Here is a 26534-nt window from a genome sequence, read left to right on the forward strand (position 1 = left end):
GAAGATGCCTAAGAAGAGCCCCGTTTAAACAGGAACTAAAAAGAAAGCTGTGTTCATTCTCATGGCCTTGCAGCAATGGGGACTAGACTACATCTCCAGAGCAGGGTCTTTCACTAACAGAAACACAATTCTCTGGAAGAATGGTCATTTTGAGGTCTAAGCCAAAAAATACCTGAACTGTTCTGCCATACCGGAAAGCAAGGATATTATCAAGATATAATACCAAAAGAATTCAGAAACTTGTCAAGACCTCCAACGATTAAAGATGGGACAATCTGAGCATCCATAAAATCAACTGCTAATGACTGAACGCAGACATTTAAAACCTTAAGTTCGAAATAACTTAAGAAAATCAATGGATGAAGCTAAGAAGTGCATGCTGACAGGAACCGAATATAGATCTCTCCTGAGAGACATAACCAGAGCATGTCAAATACAGAGGTGAATGCTAACAGCAAACCATTGAACTGAGAACGGGAACCCCATTGGAGGAATTAGAGAAAGGACTGGAAGAGCTGAAGGGGCTTGCAACCCCGTAAGAACAACAATGCCAATCAACCAGAGCTTCCAGGGACTAAACCACACCCAAAGACTAGACATGGACTGACCCTGGGCTCCAAATTCATAGGTAGCAATGAATAGCCTTGTAGGGGCACCAGTGGAAGGGGAAGCCCTTGGTCCTGCCAGGCTGGACCCCCAGTGTAGGGGATTGTCAGTGCAGAGGGGGTGGGGGAGGGCTTAAGGGACGGTGGATGAGGAAGGGAAGGGGTTAGGGGGCTGATGGACAGGAAACCAGGAAAGGGAATAACATTTGAAATGTAAATAAGAAATATTTGATTTTTTTAAAAAATGGAAAAAATAAATTAAAAAAAATCAAAAGACTAACTAGCCATCCCCACTCCTCCCAGAAAAGCCCACCCTCTACTCTCTTTAGTTTTTATTTTTTAAAATAGCCCATGGAGTCTAATTGTGCTGCCCATATACTCATGGGTGTTGGACCATTAACTACAGCACAGCTGACCTGCCAGGGGTCAAAGCCTGAAAGAAAAGTAACTCTCCTTCCCCTAGAAGCCACCAACCGTCGATAGATCTTCAGCTAGGGGTGATGGCACACGAGCCTCTCCCCGCTAACCCTTGTCTTACTCTTCAAACCATACTTAGAAACCCACAAAAATATCTACCTTGCTGCTCGTCATCTTCCTTTGGCGTCTGTTCCAGTAACGTATCCAAGGCTCGGGTATAATCTTTCATTACCCAATAGGCAAGACTACGCAGAAAAGGGTCAGGATGCAATCTTTTGCAATTGAATCCTGTGCCATCTTTTTGACAACCCAAGATTTTCTGATTTAAGATGGATATGTAAGTAGATGAAGTCTCAAATTCAGATTCAAATAAACGGGCAATAACCATGGCTAGTTGAATATCTTCCATTTTTTCAAGACATACCTGAAATTTAAATATTAAATATTCATCTTAGTGAAAACTAAGTTAGAGATACATTACTCCGCTGATAGCTTGGAATTGTCAGTTTATATTCCCATGATGTAGACGGGGAGCCTTAGGCTGAGACAGTGAGATGCAGCGAGATGGTTGTTTGGTAGAGAATTTTTAAAGCAAGCAGTAATAAACCATCACATGGTAGCCTCTAGACTGGAAGGATTTTTCATGAAATATGCACTTAACCAAGTGTGACAATATCACCTTGTTCTTGAGTCAACTTAAACAGCATTCATTTTTCAATTAAACACTACTTTCTTTGGAGACAGGGTCTCTAAGTAGCCCAGACTGGCTTCAACTGTTTAGGATTATACATAAATTCCTCTTAATTTCCAAACATTTTTATATAAACTTGTACTGTTTGGGAAGAATCTTCTATTTAAAGAAAATAGCGGCTTCCTGTCATATATGGGAGAACAATTCGATGTAGCTGCTGACTGTGAGACTCTGAGGTCCCTTTTGTAATGTGAGCATCTTTAAGCCACCGTCTTCTGGGTGTCTTCTAAGCTAACATCTCAATTTCAAAATTACAGCGTTTGTAACTATAAAAATGTTACAAGTATGCTGAAGTGTAAAATGTACTTTTTACGATTTATATTAATTCATTTTGTTAGAGATTTTTATATTTCTTCTATCATGTTTTGGGGTGTTTTAAATTGTTGCTGCTTTTAAATTTTATTATTTTAAAAAGTTGTAAGCTAAAAGAAAAAACTCATACACTGAAACTAATCAGACCCCAAAACTATGTAATTTCTATATATTATATTATTATATATTACATTAACTTCTAACTAATCAGACCAAGGACTATGTAACCATTACACTATGTTATGTTATATTATGTTACGTTATGTTATGTTATATTAACTTCTACACTTTCTTTTTTTGAGACTGGGTCTCTCAGTAGCCCAGGCTGGCTTCAAACTTTCATTGATCTTTCTGTCTCTGCTCCAAAGGACTAGGATTATTTCAATTCTACTTATACTTCTGTCTGAGTCCAGGTAGTTCATAACTGTAATAACTAAAAGAAAGAGTCACCAGGAAATAGAAATATTAATGCATTTTAATCCTCTGCTAGGAATTTGCAACAAAAGATGGGGGGTTTCACCTCCTCACGCGCTGCCAATACTTAAGGCAGGAACGTTGCAGAACAGCACAAACTGCCACGTTAGCTCCAAGTACTAAACGCCAGCTTTTTTGCCTAAGATAAGGAGGTTGTGAATTGCACACACATTTAAATGGCTCAGAATCACAAGATAATAAAGACAATAAAAGGCATTCATAGATCATTTCTGACATTTTCCCATTAGTTTTACATTTTATCTTAATACATAATAAGCTATACTTAAAGTCATAATTCCCCGTAAATTCAGTAAGCTCTGAGGTTATTCTGTTCTGGCAAACCTCTAACAGACAGTACAATCTGCTCTACGGCCTCATATACAACTGCTTGTTGGCTTATTTATACCTCGATTGCATCTTTCAATGAGCCAGCCAGCAAGAAAAAAGCAGCAGACTGTTCAAAGCGCTGTTTTCCGAGTAAAGAAAAGGCGTTTTTCAAAGCAGCTTTCCTCCACCTATCTTCATTAAAGTTGTGGCTGAAAAATGTTGTCATTTTTTCATCATGTTGTGACCTGGGAATGAGAACACAAGTACCAGTGGCTACACCACACTTAAAATATTTTAATTCTTTTCAGAGTGTATGAAAAGGGGAAAACCATTTAAACATTCAACGTAAGGAAGACTGGCAGGCAGAACAGGGGAGGCAGCGCAGTGGTTAGGTTACCAGCACCCACGTGGTGGCTCACTACTCTCAGTAACTCCAGCATCAGGCTGCAGTGTTCCCATTGGTATCTGCAGGCACAGCATCATGTGGCACACAACACACATGCAGGCAATACAACACACAGGCCAACCCCCATGCACACGCCACACGGGAATCCTAGGAGAGCAACAGCTTCAGTTGCAGGTGCTGCTCACTGGCGTCTCTTCTACTGGAACATGGGATGTGCCTCACGCACTCACACGGGAGGGAAGCAAGTCTCTGCAGGAACTCCTGTGAAGTGCGGAGCACGTTACCTGAACAGACCCCATACTACTGCTTTCTTCTTCATGGAAAGGTAGAATAAAGCAGCATCTAAGGCATCGTTGTTCCTTTGAAAAGCAGCCTTGGCAACCTGAGAGGAAGTAAAATAACATGGAACCATTTGACAAAAGAACTACCATCAATTACTCCAACAAGTAACAGTAAGGCCGCGTGTTACCGTCTTAGCTCCCACACTGTGGAGATGAGAGTGTGTGGCCCCCGTAGCTTAAGATAGCATCCTTCTATGAAAAAAAGCATTTACATTCCAGTAATCCTAATAAAAACAGCACGTCGGCTAGTATTTGCTGACTGTTTATTGTATACCTGGCACCAGACTGGGCACCTTTCATTAGTCTTAATGACTACTACCCACTCTAAAGATCTAGTACTGTCCTCATTTTATAGACATAGTTGAGCCAAGAGCTTTAAATGGGTAGCTTAAGTTCCCACTGTAATGGGAGGAAAGGAAAACCTAGGAAAGTAAACAAATGTAGAACAAAATAATGACAAGAGGATTGAAGAGATGTGATCATGGTTTGAAAATTCAGCACACTTAATTGTTTAATGTGCAGCTTCACAGATAAAGAAGCATGCTGCCGAGCCTGGCATCTACATTTGATGGTTCCTGTTTTGGAGTTCTAATATGTACCCCATGCTGGCCTTGAACTCACTATGGAGGACAGGGTGGTCTGAAACTTAGGGCAAACCTCTGAGTACAAAGCCAGACTGGGCTACATACTGAGTTCCAGAAGAGCCAGAGCTGTACAGAGGGACCCTGTCTAAAACAAACAAACAAATGTACAGGACAAAAACTGACAGCATACTGCACTTATAAAGGTCAAATCTGAAACTCCATGTGCACCTACACATACACGCACACATGCAAACACACACAATAAATAAATGTCATTTTTCAAAATTATTCTAGAAAAAAATTCTCAAAAATGTACAAACTGTCTATAGCAGATTTTCTGGAAATTTAAAAATATCATTAATGTTTGCAAGCAGAAGTAGGAGAATCAGGAATTCACAGTCAGACTGAGCCAGACTGAACTATTACCTGTTGCCCCTCTATAATGTGTGTGTGTGTGTGTGTGTGTGTGTGTGTGTGTGTGTGTGTGTGTGTACGCGCACAAAACCCCAATGAAGAAAGTTACCTTTTCAATGCATCTTCGAAGTGTGTTAACATTCCTCACCCACCAGCCTATTCCCATAGCTCTTAATTCAGACCACTGAGGGTCCCCTCTCTGAATTGCTGGAATCATATTGATCAGTTCTTCCTCAGCTTCGGAATGAAAAGCCCAGGCAAAGTGGCAGGTAGACACTCCTAAATTGAAAACATGAAATAATAACCTTAGGAATTACATCAGTAACAACAAAACAGTATTTTGCTTAATTACACATTTCTCCATTCTAAAAAGCACATTCAAGCAGGGGGTGGGGGAGAAGGATGGATGGATAGATGGATGGATGGATGGATGGAGGAACTCTGCCATCATTCTGGATTTTATTCTATCTGCTTCTGATTCAAGACCAGTGACAGAATACATAACACCACAATCAATCACTCTTCTTCCATATATAACTGCTCTTTTAAAATACAAATGTAAAGTTATTAGGAAATAATATAGTATAATGTCGCATGAATGTAATTCCAGCACTCAGGAGGTGTAGTTAGAAAGATCAGAAGTTCAAGGTCATCTTCAGTTCGAGCCCATCCTGGCCTACATGAGAACTTAAAACGAGTAAACAAAAGAAAAAGGATGAAACTGAGTCAATGAAATTAAACATAACTGAGAACCAAGCTACTCACATGCTCATATACCAAACGTACAAACAGAACACACTGGTCACGTCAAAAGCTTTGGCCTACAAACCAAATTATTCACACTGCCATTTGCCTGGGCACAGCATCTTTGGCACTGAATTTTAAAACCTGCTCCACCCTTTGCTCTAACCAAAGAGCCAAAGTCACTTAAAGTAAGCAATGTACTTCCCGTTGCATTTAATGTAAGGAATACACAATCACCGTGAGGCTCATCTCTCATCTTAGAAGGGAAGGAGAGATGGACCAAAAGACTTACCAGAGGCGAGGAAGAAAAAAGAAGGAAGGGAGGTGGCAAGGTAAGGAGGGAGGGATGGGGACAGGAGAGAAGGATGAACTGCGTCAGATGGTGGCTGAGTTCTAACACCATCTAACACTACTTTGGACAACGTAAAGGAGTATTCATTCTGAAGAACACCTTTCTAATACTAAAGAAGAGTTAAGTATCTTCACACTCTAACTCCGTAACTCAACTGCTAGGAAACTAACAAGAAATATACACCTATTCAAAAATGTTTAATTAATAAAATAGCTTGTGGAAATTATCAGAATAATACATAAACTTTAAAGAAAAAGAATATAAAAGCAAAATAATTAAAGTATTTATATGTAACATTATAATAATTCCTTGCAATGATCATTCAAATTTTAAAAGCCAAAAAAAATTTAAATGCCTTGAAAACTAGGGCTGAGTAGACAAAGTATAGTTTTGATGCCCAGCAGATCGTGTTTCCAGTCAACCATAGTGGCAGAACTGTAATGCTCGCACTTGGCAGGTGAAACAAGAATCACCACAAGCTCTGGGTCAGTCTAGACCACATGGTCTTTAGTAAGACTTTACTTCAACACTAAAGAAAGATAAATCCTATGGCTAAGAACACTGGCCGTTCTTACCAGCAGTCTACAGATAGCCATGTAGGCAAAACATCCACGCACAAAATAAATTGAAATAAAAACCCACCAAAATATTAAATATGAACAAATAAATAAATAACTAGCTTTTGTTTTCAAAGAATATTTTAGGAGGTAAAGGAGTCTAGCACACCCGGGATTCTAACAACCACATTCTCAACAACATATGGGGTTTGGGGTTCCGAAAGGCATCAGTCTAAAGAAATGAGCACCAGACTAAGAGGCTAAATGTTTACAAATAAGGCATCCTGTTTCCAGGGCAGTCACTCTAAAACTCTATAGTTTCTATAAGTAAGAGTTGATCTAACTGTCTCAAATCAGGGGTGTGGCAATGTGCTAGACCTAAGCAAATGTACCAGGTCATTATGAGAGAGCTTTTCAATACACTAATGCATCAACTCTCCTTGACAGCAACTAAGAACAGATGCTTGGTAAAAATGAATGAAGTGGAGCTGGTGGAACATGCCTTTAAGTCCAACACCTAGAAACTCAGGCAGGAGAATCACCAAGAGTTCCAGCCTAGGCCACACAGAGAGATCCTGTGAAAAGGAAGTGGGGAGTGGTAAGAAGAGACGAGGAGGGAGGGAACCAAGGTGACAACACAAAGAATAAAACAGATGGTTCTTAAAGAGAAGGCAGCAGAAAAATTCAGAGCTGTGCTGTAGATACTCTGAGTTACTACATTTTCGACTACAACTTTACCACCTAGTCTCAGAAGCTAAGCTGTCAGACAGAGCTGAAGCACACACAGGAAAATGGCATGCGGCATGAAGACCATAGGCTACTGACAGGTGGGACACAAAAAGCGACACCCAGCACCACACCGTTCAATCAGAGCAGTACAAAGGTTCAAACAGTACATAGAATACCTTGGTGAAGGAGCTGGACTCGGTATAAAGGAGGCAGTGATGTTAACAGGCATGTGTGCAAGCGCATTGCTAACAAGTATCTCAAACCACACTCATCTAAGGTGTCTCTTCCTGTAATTGTAAAAAAAAAATATGTTAAGGAAGAATAGATTCAACAGGATTGGAGAGCCACAAATAAGATTCAAAAGGTATGAGCTGAACATTAAATTCTGTAATAATTTGCACAAAAAGATATTTTAACATGTTACTTGGTAAATAATTTTTTGTCTTTACAAAATATTTCTTATTAAGACACAAATATTAAAACTCCTTAGTAGAAAATTATTAGGGAAAATAAAGTTACCTATTAGTACAAATAACATCAGTACCTATACTTATTCAAAATAAATGAAAGAAACCTTGAAATCTAGTGGAATGTGTATAAGTTTGTGTGGCACACTGAATGAGAATGGCTTCCTAAACTTCATATATTTGAATGCTTGGTCCCCTGTTGGTGGAACTGCTTGGGAAGGATTCGAGATTACCATTACTGAACAGATGCTTAGGTAAAAATGAATAAAGCAGAGCCTAGTGGAACATGCCTGTAAGTCCAACACCTAGAAACTCAGGCAGGAGGATCATTGCAGGTAGGAGATGTGTCGCTGGAGTCAGATTTTGAGGTTTCAAAAGTTCACACTACTCCCAGCTTTGTTCTCTTTCTCTGCCTGTGGACAAGATACCCCAGGCCTGTCTGTTTGTCTGTCTTCTACCATGCTCCCCACCATGATGGTCATGGGCTCACCCTCTGAAACTAAGCCCCAATAAACTTGTCCTTCTCTAGTTGCCTTGGTCATTAAAGAAGTTTGAAACTCTGCATGAACTGAGATTTTACTGACAGGAATCATATACTAAAGGCTAATAATCTGAATAATCTGTTACAATAATTACAAAGCTAACGTTTTCTAGGCTATTAGCTTGACAAAAATACTACCAAAGGTTTGAACTTTTATTCTCTGGGCTTGTGTTAGGTTGAAAATGGCAACCTGAATCTTTACCTTGATTCCACAAATCTAGTAAAAACCTAAACAAAGACATGAACGCCTGGTGAGTTAATAAAGCTTAGTGCAGTGCGAAAGCACTGACAGATCCTAAGGCAGCAGCTGACAGACAGATCCCTGTCTGAGAAAGAACAAAGTAGTTTACAGAAGAAAACAAACACCCTATTGCCAAGGCTTTAGCTCCACGTCTGCTTCCTCTAGGCTTTCCCCGTGTGCTCACTGGGTAGATCTGTGCCTACTCTGTGGGAGACAGCCTAGGCACTGCAGAACTGGAAGTAAGCAAAGTAACTAATACGTAATATATGGAATGAATGCTAAGGGAAGACAAAAAATAGGACGGGACATGAGATGGGGCAGCAAATTAATAGTGTTCTGTTTCATACAACTGACCTGGGCAGAACTTTACAACAGGATGAAATCTGAGAAATCTGAGGTTAGGACATGAGTCATGCATAGAACTAAAGAAAAGAACATCCTATGCACTGGAGAAGTAAGTATAAAGGCCCTGAGAACGGAGCATGCTCCGTGTCCATGGGCTAACAGGAGCCCAAACACAGCAGAAATGAGCACAGACCATGTAGAACTTTATAAACCACGACAAGGTTTCTAAAGTCTCAGAGAAGCCACATCATCTACTGAACAGAGGAGAGGCACACAAGCAGAAATTCTGTTAGTTGAGGCCAGCCTGGTCTAAACAGTAAAGTTTGGGCCAGCCATGCCTACACAATAAGATACTATCTTTAAAAAAAGGAAATGAAACAAGAAGGATGAACAGACACACACTGGTGAGACTGAATGCACTGGTTTCTATGGGAAAGACATAGTTGATATGAATGAAGCTGTCGGGAGACTTCAACAATTAGACAGGAATCAACTGTGGCTTGAACCCAGGTAGTAACTGCACAGGAGATGAGAAATGGCTAGATTCTGGATATAATAGAACGGATCTATGAGAACATGTGCAAAGAAACTGGACACTGCTATGACAGAAGAGGTAAGCTGTCTTACCAGAACAAACTGAAGAACTCTCTTTGGCTGAAATATACAAATCGATTTCCCACCTATGAAATGGAACTATCCACCCTGCCTTATCTACTTCACATTTATAAAGTATTGTCCAATGATAAAGCTTTGTATCAGAAAGATTTAACTTTTTCATGAATTATAACAAGTATTTCCTTTTTCTTTTTTCTTTTTTTTTTTTTTTTTTTTTTTTCGGAGCCAGGGACCGATCCCAGGGCCTTCTAGCGCTCTACCACTGAACTAAATCCCCAACCCCCAAGTATTTCCTTTTTAAAAGATTTATCTTTGTTTTCTGACCCCCCCTCCTGTATATGTGGGTGTGGGTGTCTGTATGGGTATGTGCACGTGACATAAAGTGCACATGGAGGTCTGCGCTGGAGTTAATAGACTCCAATGTGGGTGCTGGGAACCAAATTTGGTCCTCTGCAAGAGTAGCAAGTGCTCTTAACAATTGAACCATCTCTTCAGCCCCCAAGCCCTTTCTTTATTCCCCAGAGAAATATGACTAACACTACCAACTGTTACAACATCAGTTGTACAAGAAAGGCTTATAGCTGTTCTAGGGGTTTTACTCTACTACTGCCCACAACCTTGAAACAGGTATGGTCTGTTCCTTCTCAACATAACTAGACAGTGGGTCACAGACAAACCTTCCAAGGTCTCTGGTTATTTTAATCTACAGAAGTAAAATTGTAGGGCTATATTGTAAGAATTTAAACCTTTGAAAAATGTTGCTAATGGGCTATGGGAACATTTTTATACCCTCGCTCAATTTAAAAGTTTTAAGGAATTTTTAAAATACAGTTCTGAAAGCAACAATTATCCACATATGAACTTATGCCATGTAATGCCTATATGATTGTATTTGAGTCCCTTATGTTTTCTAAGGATTATTACCTTCATTTATAAACCTATATATAGTATACATACATAGAGAGAGATTATATATACACATATGCATAGTAACAGCCACCTACCCACTGGAGAATTATGATAATTAGATGGGATAAAGCACCTGGCACATAGTGATTCTTCACTCCTCTGTAGTATTTATTGCATAAATCAATAATCAATAATTTCGTTTCTTTTGCTAATGTCATTGCTTAAAATGACTCTATTACCTTCAACTAGCTGGACAAGACAGAATGAGATCCAGTTCCAAATGGCACAATACATATTACATTACATGTCTAAATTTTGGACAATTTATATGATGGCAAAAAGTTATTTATGGGGCTGGAGAGGTGGCTCAGCAGTTAAGAACAGTTAATGATCCTGCAGAGAACTTCGGTGCAGTTTCTAGGCACACACAAAAGACTAACTCCAGTTTCAGGGGATCTGATATAGCACGAGGTATGCATATGCGACACACACACATGCAAGAAAAACATTTATCAAATAAAATAAATCTTTTTCAAAAATTATCTATGCCTCAAATGGTCAAGTAAGCAAGTTGATCCATGAGGTCCCTGTAAGGTTCATGATACAGGGAAACAAAACAAAAAAGGGTCATTTTAATCACTCAAAAACAACACCATTAGGAATCAATGTGTGAAACACTAAGACAAACGTTTTGAGTATAGACATCACAGATCTGTATGTCACACATGCCTGCCTCAACTGTCCTTTCTTTTATAAACAAGCATGGTCTATAATAATTATCCATAGGCCTTTTTTTCTCTTCAAGGGTTGAAAGAAAAAATAATTCAAAATATTAGCCATTACACAGATGACACAATATTTTTATTAACTATAAACTTAACATTTATATTGAAACTCTTACCTGAGTAGTTCTTATCCCTGTTTTCATCAAGCTCAGTACTGGTGGTTGCCACAGTATCAGCAAGCGCTACAAGGAACATCTGCTCCAAGCGGGTTAGGCCTGGTAGACTTGAGTGCATGAGATGACTTGAAAGTACTCTAGCATGCTCCTGGCCAAAATAAGCTGGTCCATACTGGGACAGGTTTATTACTTTTGATTTGTTCTCTCTCTTTTCTGGCTCTAAATCAATATCATCTGTTGTTATCTCCTGGACTTGGAACAGCTCTGAATATTGATCCTCTGGTTGGCTTTCGATATGGTCCTCATAGCTCTGTGGTTTTTTTGCACTATCTTCTGAAATTCTGTAGGATGTGTCCTGGTCTGCAGCAAGCAGTGCGTGTAGTGGTAGTGGAGGGATAGAGTCTATCTCGGTATAGTCTCGAGTACCATCCTTCCCAATGGTAACGGTGTCCTTTGCTGTACTGCCGCTCACACTAATGGTCCGAGAGAGATGTCGCTTGGTTCCTTCTCCAGCGTCAGGATCCCTAACTATTGCAACCTCACCTGCAATGCACTTTACTAAATGGGAGAGAATAGCCTTAGCTCTTCTAACTTTCCCTAAGTCCATCAATTCAAGTAGCTGAGTTGGATGATACTGTGGGAGAGTGGGAGAGAGTGCATGTGCAGCCTCAAATAAGCCACCGTCTTGAACCACAGTTGGTGAACAGAACACATCATCAGGGATAGCTGCTCCTTCAGCGATACTCTTTCTTGTCAACATAGAGGATTTGAAGGCAGAATGATCTTGTATTATTGTTTGTTCAACAGGACTATCAGCTTCAACGTCTCCAAATTTGACAGAATGCTTCCATTGGGCATATACATGCATTTCACAGTCCATTCCCACCACCAATATTCCATCTCTTACCCAGGAGAGAGAAACAGGCAGTGAGGGCGTGCCATCCACAGAGGATACCAAGTCTATAGATCTCAGAAGAACCCATCTTGACTTAACTCCTTGCTTGATACTACCACCTAGTGGTAACGTAATGACAGCTACTCCATCCTTACTGTTGGTTTGATCATTTACGATTCCTGAAAGTCTCCCATACATAAAGATATTAGCACCAACCCCTACTGTGAGAATGTGAGAGCCATCTTCTTTTGACACCCAGTCCAAATGTACTAAATGCTTGATATTTGGAATAAGGTATCTATCCTTACTTAAAAATGCATCTGATTTGCTATATACAAACAGATTACTGTCAACACTAACCCTTGAATCAAGTACACTCCCCACCTTAACTAAATCATCAAGATGGATCGTCTGTTCTAAAACCCATTCTGACCCTCCTGTAGATTCACATTCAAATATACAGACATGCATAGAGAACTCTTTAGAAATAAAACCATTGTGGTGGATGGGCTGTTTGTAAGCCACTGCAAGCCGGCCTGTGTATGAGCAGCTAACAGCAACAGGTCTTCCCACGATGCTCACAGTACTGCTGTTATCTTTTTCTTCATCATTCATCAAGGGCCATCTCCTCCAGTGATAGGTCTCATTCTCACCACTTGAACTGCACGGTGAGTTCGTTTCCATACAACATTTCCAGAAGCGCACTTTATTGTCAGAGCAAGTTGTAACCACTAAATAAGGTGCAAGGCACACTGGATAAATTGAAGAGGAACTCAGATGACCTTTATAGAAAGGAAAGAAAATAGTCATAATCAGAGAATTACAAAAATGTGAGATCAGTAGATCTCAAACTCTTTACTCAGTTTAATTTAGCATCTCTCAACATTGTACCAGAAACCTCATGTATCAGTCTGTCTACACTTCCCATCTACTATCACCTGTAAAACACAGGAGCCTGATATAGCTGTCTCCTGAGAGGCTCTGCCAGAGCATAACAAATACAGAGGCAGATGCTAGCAGTCAACCACTGAACTGAAAATGGGGTCCCCACTGGAGGAGTTAGAGAAACGATTGAAGGAACTGAAGGGACTTGCAACCCCATAAGAACAACAATACCAACCAGAGCTCCCAGGGACTAAATCACCACCCAAAAAGTACACATGGACTGACCCATGGCTCCATCTGCATATGTAGCAGAGGATGGCCTTGTTGAGCACCAATGGGAGGAGAAGCCCTTGGCCCTGCCAAGGCTGGACCCCCAGTGTAGGGGAATGTCAGGGTGGAGAGGCGGGAAGGGGTAGGTGGATGGGGAGGGGGAACACCCCATAGAACAAGTTGGGGGGGATTCGATGGGGGGGGTTATGGACGGGAAACTGGGAAAGGGGTAAATAAAAAATATCCAATAAAAAAAAAAGATTCTGACTAAGATTTGGGATCAGAAGACCTGGATTCAAGTTTCAATCCATCAATACCCTTGGAAGAATGGGAAAACCATTTAAACATGTAAGTCCATTCCTTCTAGACAACAGGGAGCAGTTTTTACTTGACTTGGGATGTCAGTGTCTATGAAATATTTGAAAGCATTTAATAAAGCTTCTGTATAATTTATTTCTAAGTTTTAATAAACAAATGAGTATATTCCAAACTTTCAAATATTTTTAAATATTAACTATGTGTATGTGCACGTGAGTACAGGTGATCTTGGAGGCCAGAAGAGAGAGACAGACACTCCCAGAGCTATTAGTTACAAGTGGTTAGAAGCTGCCTGATGTGGGTACTGTTCTGGAAGAATAGAAAATGTTCTTAACCACCCAGTCAGCTAACTAACCTCCAAATATTTTGAAAAACTAAAAACCTTCTGTATTTGGAAAATATGCCTGGAAAACCAGTAACTGGGAGGCAGAGGCAGGATTAAAAGTTCCAGACATTCCTACCTCATACATTAATGAGTTCCAGACCAGCTTCAGCTACAAAATTAGACTCCCTCAAAAAACAAACAAACAAACAAACAAAAAACAATTTCACTGTCAAAAAACAAACAAAATCCAAATGAATTGTTTGGATCTGCATCAAACACAAAAGCCTATAATAAAAATCTTCTCAGGATAATCTTTCAACTGTACTCAATGGCACCCACTATAAAGCAAAGGAAAATTGAACCTCCACTGTGACTTGTCAATATCACTATCCTAGGAACTCTCCAATTAGAATTACTCAGGTGGCAAGCATTTCAGATCCTTCAAATTACCTCATCTACCTTACTAAAGTCAATGCAGCATTATGGCCAGAAACATCCAGTTCTGAAAACTGCATGGATGGATGGATGGACAGGCAGACAGACTGAACAATAATAAGTAGGTAGATGACATATCTTTAATTTAAAAACTATTTATAGTGTGTGAGGGCAGGTGCACGTGACATGGTATGCATGTGGAGGCTTCCTGCCTCTCTCTAGGACCCCAGCTTGCACTCAGGTCATTGAACCTACAGAGACTGCCTCTATCAGTAGAGCTATTTCAACAACCAGAAATACATATTCTAATATGAGGTATCTTGTCTACATTTTGGAATACTATCATAGCAAAACTTCAGACAAGAAATGCATTTGTATGCAAATCACTGAAGTTCATTCAGTTGCTGTATTTACAGCTAGAAGGCTTAGTAGATTAAGGTGCTTGCCCCTAAGCCTGATGACTCCAGTGTGACCTCTGAACCTACCGGTTGACTCCTGCCAGTATGGGACCTCTAGATGTATGTTGTAGTATGCCCCATCCCAATAAAATAAATTTACAAACGTAAAATATTTTAATTTAAGGTTTCACTCTGTGCTAACCATGTTTTACCTTTATGTGTGAACAAGGTTTGACAGATGCTTTTGAAGGAAAATGTAATCCCAATATCCAGGAGGTCAAGACAGGAGAACTGCCAAGAGTTCAAGGCTAGCATGAGCTACATAATGAGAAGACAGGAAGTAAGTGCAGTGTCTTAGAAGTACTTCCACTTCTTAGGAGATAATTGTCAGACTCCTTCTTGGTTACCTTAAAAAAAATATACTTTGAAACAGTTTGGTTCCTTCTCATTGTGCACATGGTTGGTAGAGAACCAGCCATTGGAATTTATCATAAAATTATTATTAACAGAAACATGTTTCCATTTGTAGCAAATGTGCAGCCTGGTCTTCCTAAGATGCGAAGCAGGGGCTCCCTTGGCCTCTGTTCCCTGCCACTGGATCCTCTCCTCTGCCTGGACTGCCTGTGTTGGGCCTCAGTGAGAGAGATGGGGACTAGATGTCCCCGAAGGGAGAGGGTCATGGGGGAGAGATTTGTAAGGGTGAGACATGGAGGAGAAGAAAGAGGGGATGTAAAGTGAATAAAAAAATAAACTATTGGGGAGAAAAGAAAGCTATGTGTAAATGGGTGGATCACTACAAGCAGTAACTTCCTTAATGTCACTGCAGCACACACACTGGGAGACAACACTCTGAGGCACCACTGTCAGTCTCAACAACACGTTACCTGCTGAAGGTGTTGCTCTTATTACTTCAACAGCTTCCGGCAGATCCAGGGGCTGGCTATACACCAGTCTGGAGCTCAGAATAAGTTTGCTAGCAGTCTGAAGATTAGCAATTGATGAGGAATGCGGCATGGAGCTCACACTAGAGGAGGTTTCTGAAGAAGACTCCATGTTTTTCTGTCCCGGGACTGAAAGCAGACTGTCGGATGAGATGCCCTCTGCAGCTTTGGCTTTGTGAATAAATTTGAGATGTATTATCTCCACTATTCATACAAGATGAGGTATTACTCTCTAAGAAATGCAACTTCTTATAAGTATTCCTACTTGTTAAAAGATCATTTTTAGACTCCTTGCTTACCTTGAGAAATATATACTTTTTGACTGTTTGGTTCCTTCTTACTGTGCCCTACTTCTTCACAGGGACATGTCAGGGGAGAACCACGACCTATGAGATCTAAACCTTAACTTCACAGTACAGCATTCCTAAGCCTTAAACACAGTAAAGGCCTAAGAAACACATTAACGTACGAAATCCTGTGTCTAATCCCAGAGACACTGGTTACATCAACTTGGGACAGATCTTAGTAACCTGTACCTTTAATAAACAGCCTAGTGGGCTAGTAAGATTGCTTAGTAGGTAAGGACACTTATGTAATATTCATAAAACTGGTTAATAGCAAAATTAATACCAAAAATAACAGAATCTTTCAACAGCTCTTAGAACTTTGTGTTAACTACTTTAAAGTAGATTCACCTTGATAACTAAGTGACAGACGTCTAAGAGAATAAACCAGTTACACTAAATCAAAGGTTACACATCACACTGCATATTAACAAGTCAAGTCACACACTGTAATCCATAAAAATACCTAATATGTAAATTAAAAATAAAATGTATGTAAAATATCTTATTGTCCAGCAACAGTGGATTCAGCATGGTATGGCTATTCCTGCGGTTCTTTACTTAACAATCAAAAATCACAATTTAAAAATTAAAATAAACTCAATATAGCCTACAAAGTGAGTTCCTGGACAACTTAGGCTATATAATGAGATTGTGTATCAAAAAGGAAAGAACAAAAGAAAACTGGTGGGGGGGGGGGTGAGTGTAGCTCACTGATAAAGTCCTTGTGTGCCAAATATGTAATGCACTAACGCCTCACCCCCCTAAATTCCCTTTCTTTGCTTCATAATTAATGTGAATGTGTATGGTAAAGCATGTGTGAAACAGTTTATCACCCACACTACTGTATTCTCAAGGAACCTTCAGGTGTTTAATCTCATTTGGCCAAACAACTGTTGCTCACAATGCTAGGCTGAAGCAGTGTTTCCGAGAGCAAGGAGAGACTACATATATAAATACCACAGACTCTTACCACCAGGACTGACTGACTTAAAAACATGGTTTCCACAAACAGACAGCAGGTGCTCCATAACTGTTAACTAAAATAACCCAGTCAACCTTTTTTTTATCTCCAGTATATCTAATGTGCCCACAGACTGGTCTATTTTTAGGGTCAGTCTGTTTCAGAAACTCAGCCTGGTCACATTTATCTTCCAAACCTAGCACTCAGGAGACTGAGGATCTTGGGCTGGGCTCCTGTAACAGCATGGGCTACGTCATCATCTTCATCATCATATTTTCATTTATCAACTCAATTTATAGTTTATTTCTTCATCTTAAAGAACCAACCAATCTAAAGCATTTTCTATTAAAATGTCTTTATTTCACATCATCTCTGTATAACATAGCAATATAATTACTTACCTAAACACGCTTGCACAGATTGAAGATGAAGGTGCCACATATGAAGAATAGAATTATTATTGCCATCCTTCTCAATGACTACTAAAAAGAATTTTTCTGAAAATGGTGGTGGGCGATATCCTATTGTTCAAAGGGAAAAGAATAATTAAATTGTTTTTTCTATAGGATTATAAAGGAATTTTCAATGGTTAAAGAAAGAAAAAAAATCTCTTAATATGCACAGAAGTTGGAAAGAAGGCAAAATGTGGTATTAAATATGCTTTGTCCTTTCTAAAATTCTAGTTGACTTAATTCCCACTGTATTAAGGTATTAAGACGGTACAAGCACAATCCGATTGTACTTAGAGCTGGAGCCCTGGAAGGCAGTAGGATTAGATAAGGAACCATGGTGGAGTCACAATGGTTGGATAGTGGCAGCTCTCTAAAAGAGAAAGAGGAGGTCTGTTCCCTCTCTCCCTAGTGACATGCTTAGCTGCTCCTAGAACTCATTATCATCAGATAGATATAGACTTTCAACCATGGGCCAAAAACCACAAGCCAAAATCTCTCTTCTATGGTACTGGACTACTGAGGTACATCAAAAATATAGTAAGATTTCATTTTAAGAATTATTTTTAACATATGTTTTGGGTCAAAAGTACAGAACTATTAAAACTAACTGTGCTCTGTCCCATGTACACAAAGAGGGCAGTGAATTGGTTCAATGTGCAAAGGAGCTTGCCACACACAAGCCTGGCTTCCCGAGTTCAATTCCCAGAACGGGCCCATGAAAAGGTGGAAGGAAGGAGCTAACCCCACAAAACTGTCTTCTTTCACATGCACACCTACACACTCACACCATGCTCTCACACATAAACAAGTAACAGTAATAACAATAATAATGTGCCAGCTGGTGGCACATGCCTCTAATCCCAGCACTCAGAAGCAGAGACAGGTGGATCTCTGAGGTCAAGGCCAAACTAGTGAATAGAGAGAGTTCCAGGACAGCCAGAGTGCACAGAGAAAGCCTGTCTTAAAAAACTAACAATAATAACAACAACAACAACAACAACAACAACAACAACAACAACAATAATAATAATAATAAATACATTAAAAATTTTAAAACACATAAAGGCTGACACAAAAGGAGCCCAAAGACAGGCCAGCAACCAGGTGCTGAAAATCAAGCATGACGGTCAGTGGGATGGATGCGGAGTAGAGGAGCTGCCAAGCCTGGAACCTGTGTCGTCCTCTGAGCATCACAGCACGGCACACCACGGTACACACATACACACCACAAATATTAAGTACTGCTTTCCTAACATGAACTACCATTTTTATAAATGTGACTGAGAGGGAGGCAGTAGTAAATGCACAGAGAAGTTTGTAGGCATCTCATTTTGAGCACGTTACTCCTATTACACCTGTTAAACTGTAGTCTTTACAAAGGAAAATGAGATCTCTACTGAACAGTGCAAACTGTCTTTTACAGTGAAAGCTTGGGCATGGGGAGCTGGCTCAGTTGGAAAGTGCTTGGCATGTCTGAGTACCTGAGTTTAGTCCCCAGTGTACACATGCACATAAAAATATGTGGACTTAGTTTGGCTATGGAGTCAAATCGATTCAAAACACAAAAATACCAGTATTTTAGGCAGATAACACATAAACTACTTATTATATGATTCTGGGGTTTTTTATTTCACTAGCTTGAGGATGTAAGCAGCTTGTCTCTTTTGGAAACGCAGGTAAGGGACTGTAGAGACGGCTCGGGGATGGAGAGCCCTGCCGGCTGTGCTGGGGAGGAGTCAGAGAACAAGGAGCCTCAGCTGAAAACCTGTCTCCATCGCCTCCAGTAGACAGGCATGGCCCCCAGCCGAGGGATGGGGCTACCCACCCATCTCAAAATTTTAAACCCAGAAATGATCCTGATCAAAGGAAAGACAGGGACAAAAAATGGAGCAGAGACCAAAGGAAAGGCCATCCAGAGACCACCCCACCTAAGGATCCATCCCGTCTGCACTCACCAACCCCACACACTATTGCTGTTGCCAAGAAGCACTTGCTGACAGGAGCCTACTATGGCTGTTCCCTGAGAGGTTCTACCAGCACCTGACTAATACAGATGCAGAAAATCATAGCCAACCATGGGACTGAGTCCAGGGACCCCAGTGGAAGAGCTAGAGGAAGGACTGAAGGATGAGAAGGGGACTGTAACCCCATAGGAAGAACAATTCAACTAACTGGACCACCCAGAGCTCCCAGGGACTAAACCACCAACCAATGAGTACACATGGAGGGAACCAGGACTCCAGATACATATGTAGCAGAGGATGCCCTTATCTGGCATCAGTGGGAGGGGAGGGAGGCTTGATGCCCCAGTGTAGGGGATGAGGTGGGAGTGGGTGAATGGGTGGAGGAGCATTCTTATAGAGGCAAAGGGAGGGGGAGGGGGAGGGGATAGGGGGTGGTAGAGAGGTAACCAGGAAGGGGAATATCATTTGAAATGTAGATGAATAAGATGATTTTTAAAAAAAGAAAAACTGACTCTATAAGATCCAGCAAGGGCATTTTCTCAATTAGTGACTAACAGGAAAGGGTCCAGGCCATTGTGGGTGGTTCCATCCCTGGGCTGGTGGCTCTGGGTTCTGGAAGAAAGCAAGCTGAGTGAGCTGTCATGAGCAAGTCATTAGGCAGCACCCTCCATGGCCTCTGCATCAGCCTCTGCCACTACATTCCTGCCCTGTGTGAGTTCCTGTCCTGACTTCCTCTGGTCATGAATTGTAATGTGAAACTGTAAGCCAAATAAACCATTTCCTGCTCAAATTGCTTGTGGTCATGTGTTTCATCGCATTAACAAAAGGCTTGACTAAGAAACCTGCTATCCAAGAAGAGCAGTGTAGTGACAATTTTGGAGTTCTGATTTCTTTGAAAAAACAAAGAAATATCATGGAAATATGTTTCCATTTTGATCCCAGGTATGGGAATTTGGGGCTGCTTTGGACCGATCTCAACAGCTGACTATGATTTGCCTCATGCTCTAGCAAGAACATGGTGTTGCTAGCTGAAGATAGTTTCTGCAACTATGACATTTTAAATTCTGGGTACCATTTATAAATGTTAGGACCCAGAGGCAGGGCGGGTGGCTGTTGCTGGGCTGCTGATTGGTTGGTAAGGCAAAGGACAATGACAATAGGACAAAATGGCAGCCTATAGATTAGAAAAGGATCTTCACTATCCCTACATCTGACAGAGGGCTAATATCCAAAATATATAAAGAATTCAAGAAGTTAGACACCAAGAAATCAAATAACCCAATTTAAAAATTAGGTGCAGAACTAAACAGAGAATTCTCGGCAGAGGAATCTCGAACAGCTGAGAAGCACCATTCAAGAAGAAATGTTGAAGCAAGGATATGGAGCAAGGGAAACATTCCTCCACTGCTAGTGGGAGTGAAAACTGGTACAACCACTTTGGAAATCAATTTGGTGGTTTCTCAGATAATTGGGAATAGTTCTACTTCAAGGCCCGGCTATACCACTCCTGGGCATATACCCAAAAGATGCCCCACTATACCACAGGGACACTTACTCAACTATGCTCATAGCAGCTTTAGTCATAATAGCCAGAAACTGGAAACAACCTAGATGTCCCTCAACTGAAGAATGGATAAAGAAAATGTGGCACATCTACACATTGGAGCAAAAGGGACACCAACCCACCCACAAAACCCAAAATTTATTCTGTCTATAAGACATGCAGGGATGGCAGATGGAGCAGAGACCGAGGGAATCACCAACCAATAATCAGCCAACTTGAGACCCATCCTGTGGGCAAGCACCAATCCCCGACACTATTACTAATACTCTGTTATGCTTGCAGAGAGGAGCCTAGCATGGCTGTCCTCTGAGAGGCTCCACCCAGCAGCTAACTGAAACAGATGCAGAAACCCACAACCAAACATTGAATGGAGCTTGGGGATTCTTATGGAAGAGTTTGGGGAAGGATTGAGGGACCTGGAGGGGAAAGGAATTGCACAGGAAGACAACATAGTCAACTAACTGATGCACCTGGAGCTCTCACAGACTGACCAACCAACCCAAAAAGCATCCATGGGCTGAACCTAGGTCCCCTGCACATATGTAGCAAACGAGCAGCTTGGTCTTCATGTGGGTCCTGAACAACTGGAGTAGGGGCTGTCCCAGTGCTGTTGCCTGTACATGGGAAATGTTCTTCTAGCCGGGCTGCCTCAGTGGAAAAGGATGTGCCTAGCCCTGCAGAGACTTCATGTGCCAGGGTGGGGGATACCCAGGCCAGGGCCTCTACCCTCTCAGAGAAGAAGGGGAGGGGAAAAGAGCTGGGGGAGGGGGTCAGTGATCAGGATGTAAAGTGAATAAATTTTTTTAAAAAATGGATATAAAATTGGGAGGAAAACCAAAGAGAAACTTTACAGAAGAGAAACTTCCGAAGCATTAAGGAAAAAAATGGCTTAATTTGACAGAGACATAAGAAATATATCAAAGGGGAACAAGTATTTGGAAACCATTTGCAAACTAAAGTGGTACTCATTATAGAGAACAAATTCTTAGAAAAGAACATGGTTTTTCATTGTAACACAGCATGACTTTTATAAATTCAAAATCATAATTTCTTAAAGAGATACTTGGTGCTAAATTCTGAAGTTGAAACTAAACATTTTATTCTTTGTTTTGGAAGATCTTATAGAAAACCTATTTTCTTTCCAAAAAAAGGGCCCTGGCACCAAAGCCTGGGTCTTGTTGGAGAGAAGCAGAAGCTCTTAACAGCCATGCCATCTCTCCAGCACAAACAAGCAGCTTTGACAGGTGACTAAGTGCCCAAAGCTTGAGTGACTGCCCTGGAACACCCACACCTGCTGAAAGCTTGGAGCGTTTTAAGATTAAGGGAGCTCACTTACTGTTCTCCCAGATGAAATTCTATTGTCTGGAATGATAACAAGTCAACAAACTCCATCATCAGCTAATGAACATGCCCTACCTCCCTCAAAGACAGACCTTGTGATGGCTGGAAAAATATTTCTGTTTCCTTTTCCTTTTTCTCCATATCTTCTTTGTGTGGTTTGTATCCAATAATGAAGTCTTCTTGAAACACGTGCAGTAGCTGTGTATTTGAGCCACACTATAAACAAGATAAGTGAAAGCAGCTTTGATTAGCTGGACACTGAATGAACGGAGTGCAATCTTAAAAATTCAAGGAAGGGGTTGGGGATTTAGCTCAGTGATAGAGCACTTGCCTAGGAAGCGCAAGGCCCTGGGTTTGGTCCCCAGCTCCGAAAAAAAGAACCAAAAAAAAAAAAAAAAAAGAATACATAATCACTAAAAAAAAAAAAATTTTCAAGGAAATTAGTCTCCTTACATGGAATGAAATAAAGGGGCTATAATATTACATAAAGCCATAAAAACTGTATCAAAGTTTGGAACATTTGTTTGTCAGATATAAAAATATAAAATCTCTTTATAAAATAGGCCATCTTCCCAAGGGAAAGAGAAAAACTGAAGACAGGCCATCGTGAGCAAAGAACTCCAAGAACACAGTCGTGGCACAAAAGCCTACATCCCCAGGCCTCAGAAGGTTGGGGCAGTGGTGAGGTCCAGCCGGCCACAAAGCTGCTGTCTCCAACACAAACAAAAGGACAGAGAAGGAGAGAGGGAGAAAAAGAGGATTCAACTAGGGAAAAGGGAATTGTCAGAAATACTGATAGAGAGACAAGAAAATGAGGAAGGCAGGGAGAAAGGAGATGGGGAGAGAGATAAGAAAGCATACTGGGAACAAACTTACACCGAGCTTTAAATTCTCGAGATTCATAAACCCACCATTTATCAGGGGTAGGACTTTACCACCCTTGTGCTACAGAAAATCAGAAGCAGACAGGAAACCAACGTGATATAAATGTAAAGAAAAAGAGCACTAAGAGAGAGTGGGCCACACCAATATCCATGGTAAAGAGACCAACCAATGTGGGGAATCCACACTCTAGATCTGTCCGGAGTAGAAAAAAGGAAGCGACTAGTGTTGCTTTGAATTTAAAGCACATTAGTGCAACTTGAGGACAGTAAAGTTCCCCTTTCCTTAGAGGCATCATTAGTAACTTGAGTCTGGCAGCCCCATTTCTGCTACCAAAAGCTGATGTGGTAATTTCTCCATGTAAGTAGAAATACTTTATATCCTTCAAGAATACAAGTGCCATAGAAGATTATGAGTAACTCTATACTTGTCTGATTCCTAATTTTACTTTGTTTTAAATATATGGTTACTTCCTCAAAGTAATCTTTTTTGTATAAATGGCTGTGATTTCTCTCCCAGTCCACGAACGTGACCTTAAAGAAATAATCAGTACAGAGATAAGTGGACTTTTCCACTCCTTGGGGAGAAATGCAGGTAGGAGGTAGGGAGGAAGCCTGTCTACACAAAGGACTGTGAATACAAAGTAAGAGTATATGCTGAGACTACATTCATCTGCATCTTAATGGATCTCATAAAAATACCCACTCTGATGCCCAAACAAAGCTAACATGGAGGAGAAACCACAACTGGGGTGTGCACATACATAGACACTGAGATTACAGTTTCAAACTTCCTTTAAATAAGAAATAATGACGCAGATCCAAGTCAGTTGGAGGGCAGTAACTCCTAAGTCATTAGTAGATGTCCTCACACACACTTTGGGAGTCACTGGACACTGGGTGTTTTATCAAATGATTACAGTAAAACTAGAAAAGTACATAGAGAGCATTCTAGAATGAAGAGAGTCAAACACAACACATAACGTCACAACTGGAAAGCACGTGTTTACTTGGTCGGTTATTGCATCGAGTTCAATAATGCATCCTGGTCGAGCAGTGGACTGTTGGCTCACAATGTTAAACACTTCTCCAATAAGTTTCTGTAAACAACAAATGCAAAATGTTAATGACCAACAAAATTGCCACTCTACTGTCAATATGATAGCATCAGAGACACGATAGCTTACCAGTATAATCACTGACAATAGCAATTCATATATTCAAAGAAACACATTGAATTTCCGTTCTTGTTTCTGTTTTAAAGTTACAAATTTAGAAAAACTGACAATATTAACATAAATATAGTAACTTCAAAGCACTTAACTATTACAATGTCTTCACCAGGACAAATGTGGATAAGGGTCTAACCCAATGCCTGTGTGTGGCATATGGATGTTTAGAGCCACCGGAAAGTACAACTCCATCCAAATGATACACAGAGATCTTGAGTGACAAGAAGGGCTGTATGTATGTATGTATGAATGTATGAATTAAAACATGATAGGGGTTGGGGATTTAGCTCAGTGGTAGAGCGCTTGCCTAGCAAGCGCAAGGTCCTGGGTTCGGTCCTCAGTTCCGGGGGAAAAAAAAACAAAACATGATGCTAACATCTGGATCTCTTAAAACTCCCCAAACTTCATACTGGAAGGGGTCTCTCCTCCCAACCCTCAACATGAAGTCATCACTTTTAAATAAAAACCTGTCAATAAGTGAATCTCTCAGCAGTAATCTGCAGTGTCTTTCTCTGCCCTAACAACCCCACCATAACGAAGTTTAGATCCAAGCTTAGCTAAAGAACAACTCTAGGAGAAAGAGTATCCATGTTGGATGTGTAAAACTGCTCTGATTTGTATCAGGAGGATTCAAGAGAACGTGCACTGGGGTGTACTCTGGTGTTAATAAGCCATGAGAGATAAGACTGGTGATTAAGTAGGGCTGAATTTATTGATATGAGCACATTCACTCCAGAGTCAGTTTTAAAGTATTAGCTCTAACACCAACAAGTGGTTTGATATTCTGCTAATTTTATCCATTGAAACCTGGGCTCAGCTGTGACAACTTGTGAGGCTAAAATGCCAGGATTTCTCTAGCACAAAAAAGGAGACTGCTAGTGCATCAACAGAACCACAGCAACAAGACAGTACTTTTCGGAAGTGTGCTGAGCATGAGCATTTTAACAATATCTCCAGATTCGTGTGTATATAGAAGTTTAAGAAGTATGGCTGCTATAAGCGGGGTGTCCTGGTTAAAATTTTCTCAGCTTGACACAAGCTAGTATTATTTGGAAAGACAAATCTGTAGGATTTTTATTTTTGCAAGTCTTAAAAAGTTTTATATGATTACTATATGTATTTTAAAAAGCCAATACGATCTCTTTTGTCCTTGCAGACAATCTACATGATCTCTTTTGTCCTTGCAGACAATCTTTAACAATCTAGTTTAGATAGGTCATTTTTCAACATCATGAAGCAGTCCTTTGGGAACTGATGGAAACACTGCTGGTGTATGCTCAGTTTGTATTTGGGAATCGGCCTGTGGTGTTTTGAGTGGACATTGAAGGGTGAGAGACCTGGTCACACTTCCATTTGTGACTCCAGCAGAGCTGCTGGTGACCTTCTTGCTTGCAGAAGCCCAATTCAGGGAAAGGTGCAAATGATCCCTTGTTGCCCAAGCATCTCTTGACGGCTCACTTTGCAGTTTCTCAGCCTACATACCAGTTCTCTCCATGGCTGAACCCCACCCCCCACTTTCCATATTGTTAGTCTTCCCATCCTCTTCCATTCTTTTTTTTTTTCTATAAAAATTTATTTTTTATTGACTACAATGTTTTCTCTCCCACTTGGATATTTTCTTGGTAGATGTGAGAGGGCCTAGCCCTATGGGGGCAGTGCCCCACCTAAGCAGGTGGTCCTGAATTATACAAGAAGGCAGGATAAACAAGCCGTCAGGCATGGGCCAGGAGGCAGCGCCACTCCATGGCTGTGCTTCACTTACTGCCTCCAGGGTCCTGTCTGAGTCCCTGTCCTGATTTCACTCAGTAATGAAATAGGACCTAAGACCTGTAACATGAAATGAATGCTTGCTTTCCCAAGTTGCTTTTGGTCACAGCAATAGGAACCCTAAGACACAGGTCAGAGTGAAGTAAACCTCTAATTCCAGCACTCAGAATGTAGAGGTAGGAGGATCAGGAGTTCAAGAGCAACGTGGGCTACAGAGTGAGTTCCAGTCATAGGCTGAGGTGTATCTCAACAGTACAGTGCTTATCAAGTGAGCACAAGGCTCTGGGTTACATTTTTAGCAATGCACACACACACACACACACACACACACACACACACATGCACGTGTGTCTAGTATTTCTGTGGTTGATAATTTTCAGTCTTGGCTGTACATTGATTCTTCCTCAATTACTGATGCTTAGGTCCTGTGCACAGAGACTGATCTGCTCATGAGTGATTCTGTAAGTTCCTCAGGTACTTCCAACATATAACCAAGACTCTAACAAGAACAAATACAAATTCCAGC

At 40.7% G+C, this 26534-nt stretch overlaps 1 protein-coding gene across 4 annotated transcripts in view; it reads right to left on the bottom strand.

Annotated features, from left to right (window-relative positions):
* Positions 1-26534, bottom strand: part of Dmxl2 (Dmx-like 2) — a 143158-nt gene that overhangs the window by 39186 nt on the left and 77438 nt on the right. For all 4 annotated transcript variants that reach the window (NM_001427385.1, NM_001427384.1, XM_087561963.1 and 1 more), the window contains 10 exon segments: positions 1182-1446; positions 2966-3131; positions 3577-3674; positions 4741-4910; positions 7190-7300; positions 11033-12709; positions 15443-15670; positions 17209-17328; positions 22221-22344; positions 24020-24109. In NM_001427385.1, the coding sequence (NP_001414314.1) occupies positions 1182-1446; positions 2966-3131; positions 3577-3674; positions 4741-4910; positions 7190-7300; positions 11033-12709; positions 15443-15670; positions 17209-17328; positions 22221-22344; positions 24020-24109 (3049 nt within the window).

The sequence above is a fragment of the Rattus norvegicus genome, chromosome 8 (genome assembly GCF_021556685.1).
Source record: "Rattus norvegicus strain SHRSP/BbbUtx chromosome 8, alternate assembly SHRSP_T2T, whole genome shotgun sequence".
In the NCBI taxonomy this organism is placed as follows: domain Eukaryota; kingdom Metazoa; phylum Chordata; class Mammalia; order Rodentia; family Muridae; genus Rattus; species Rattus norvegicus.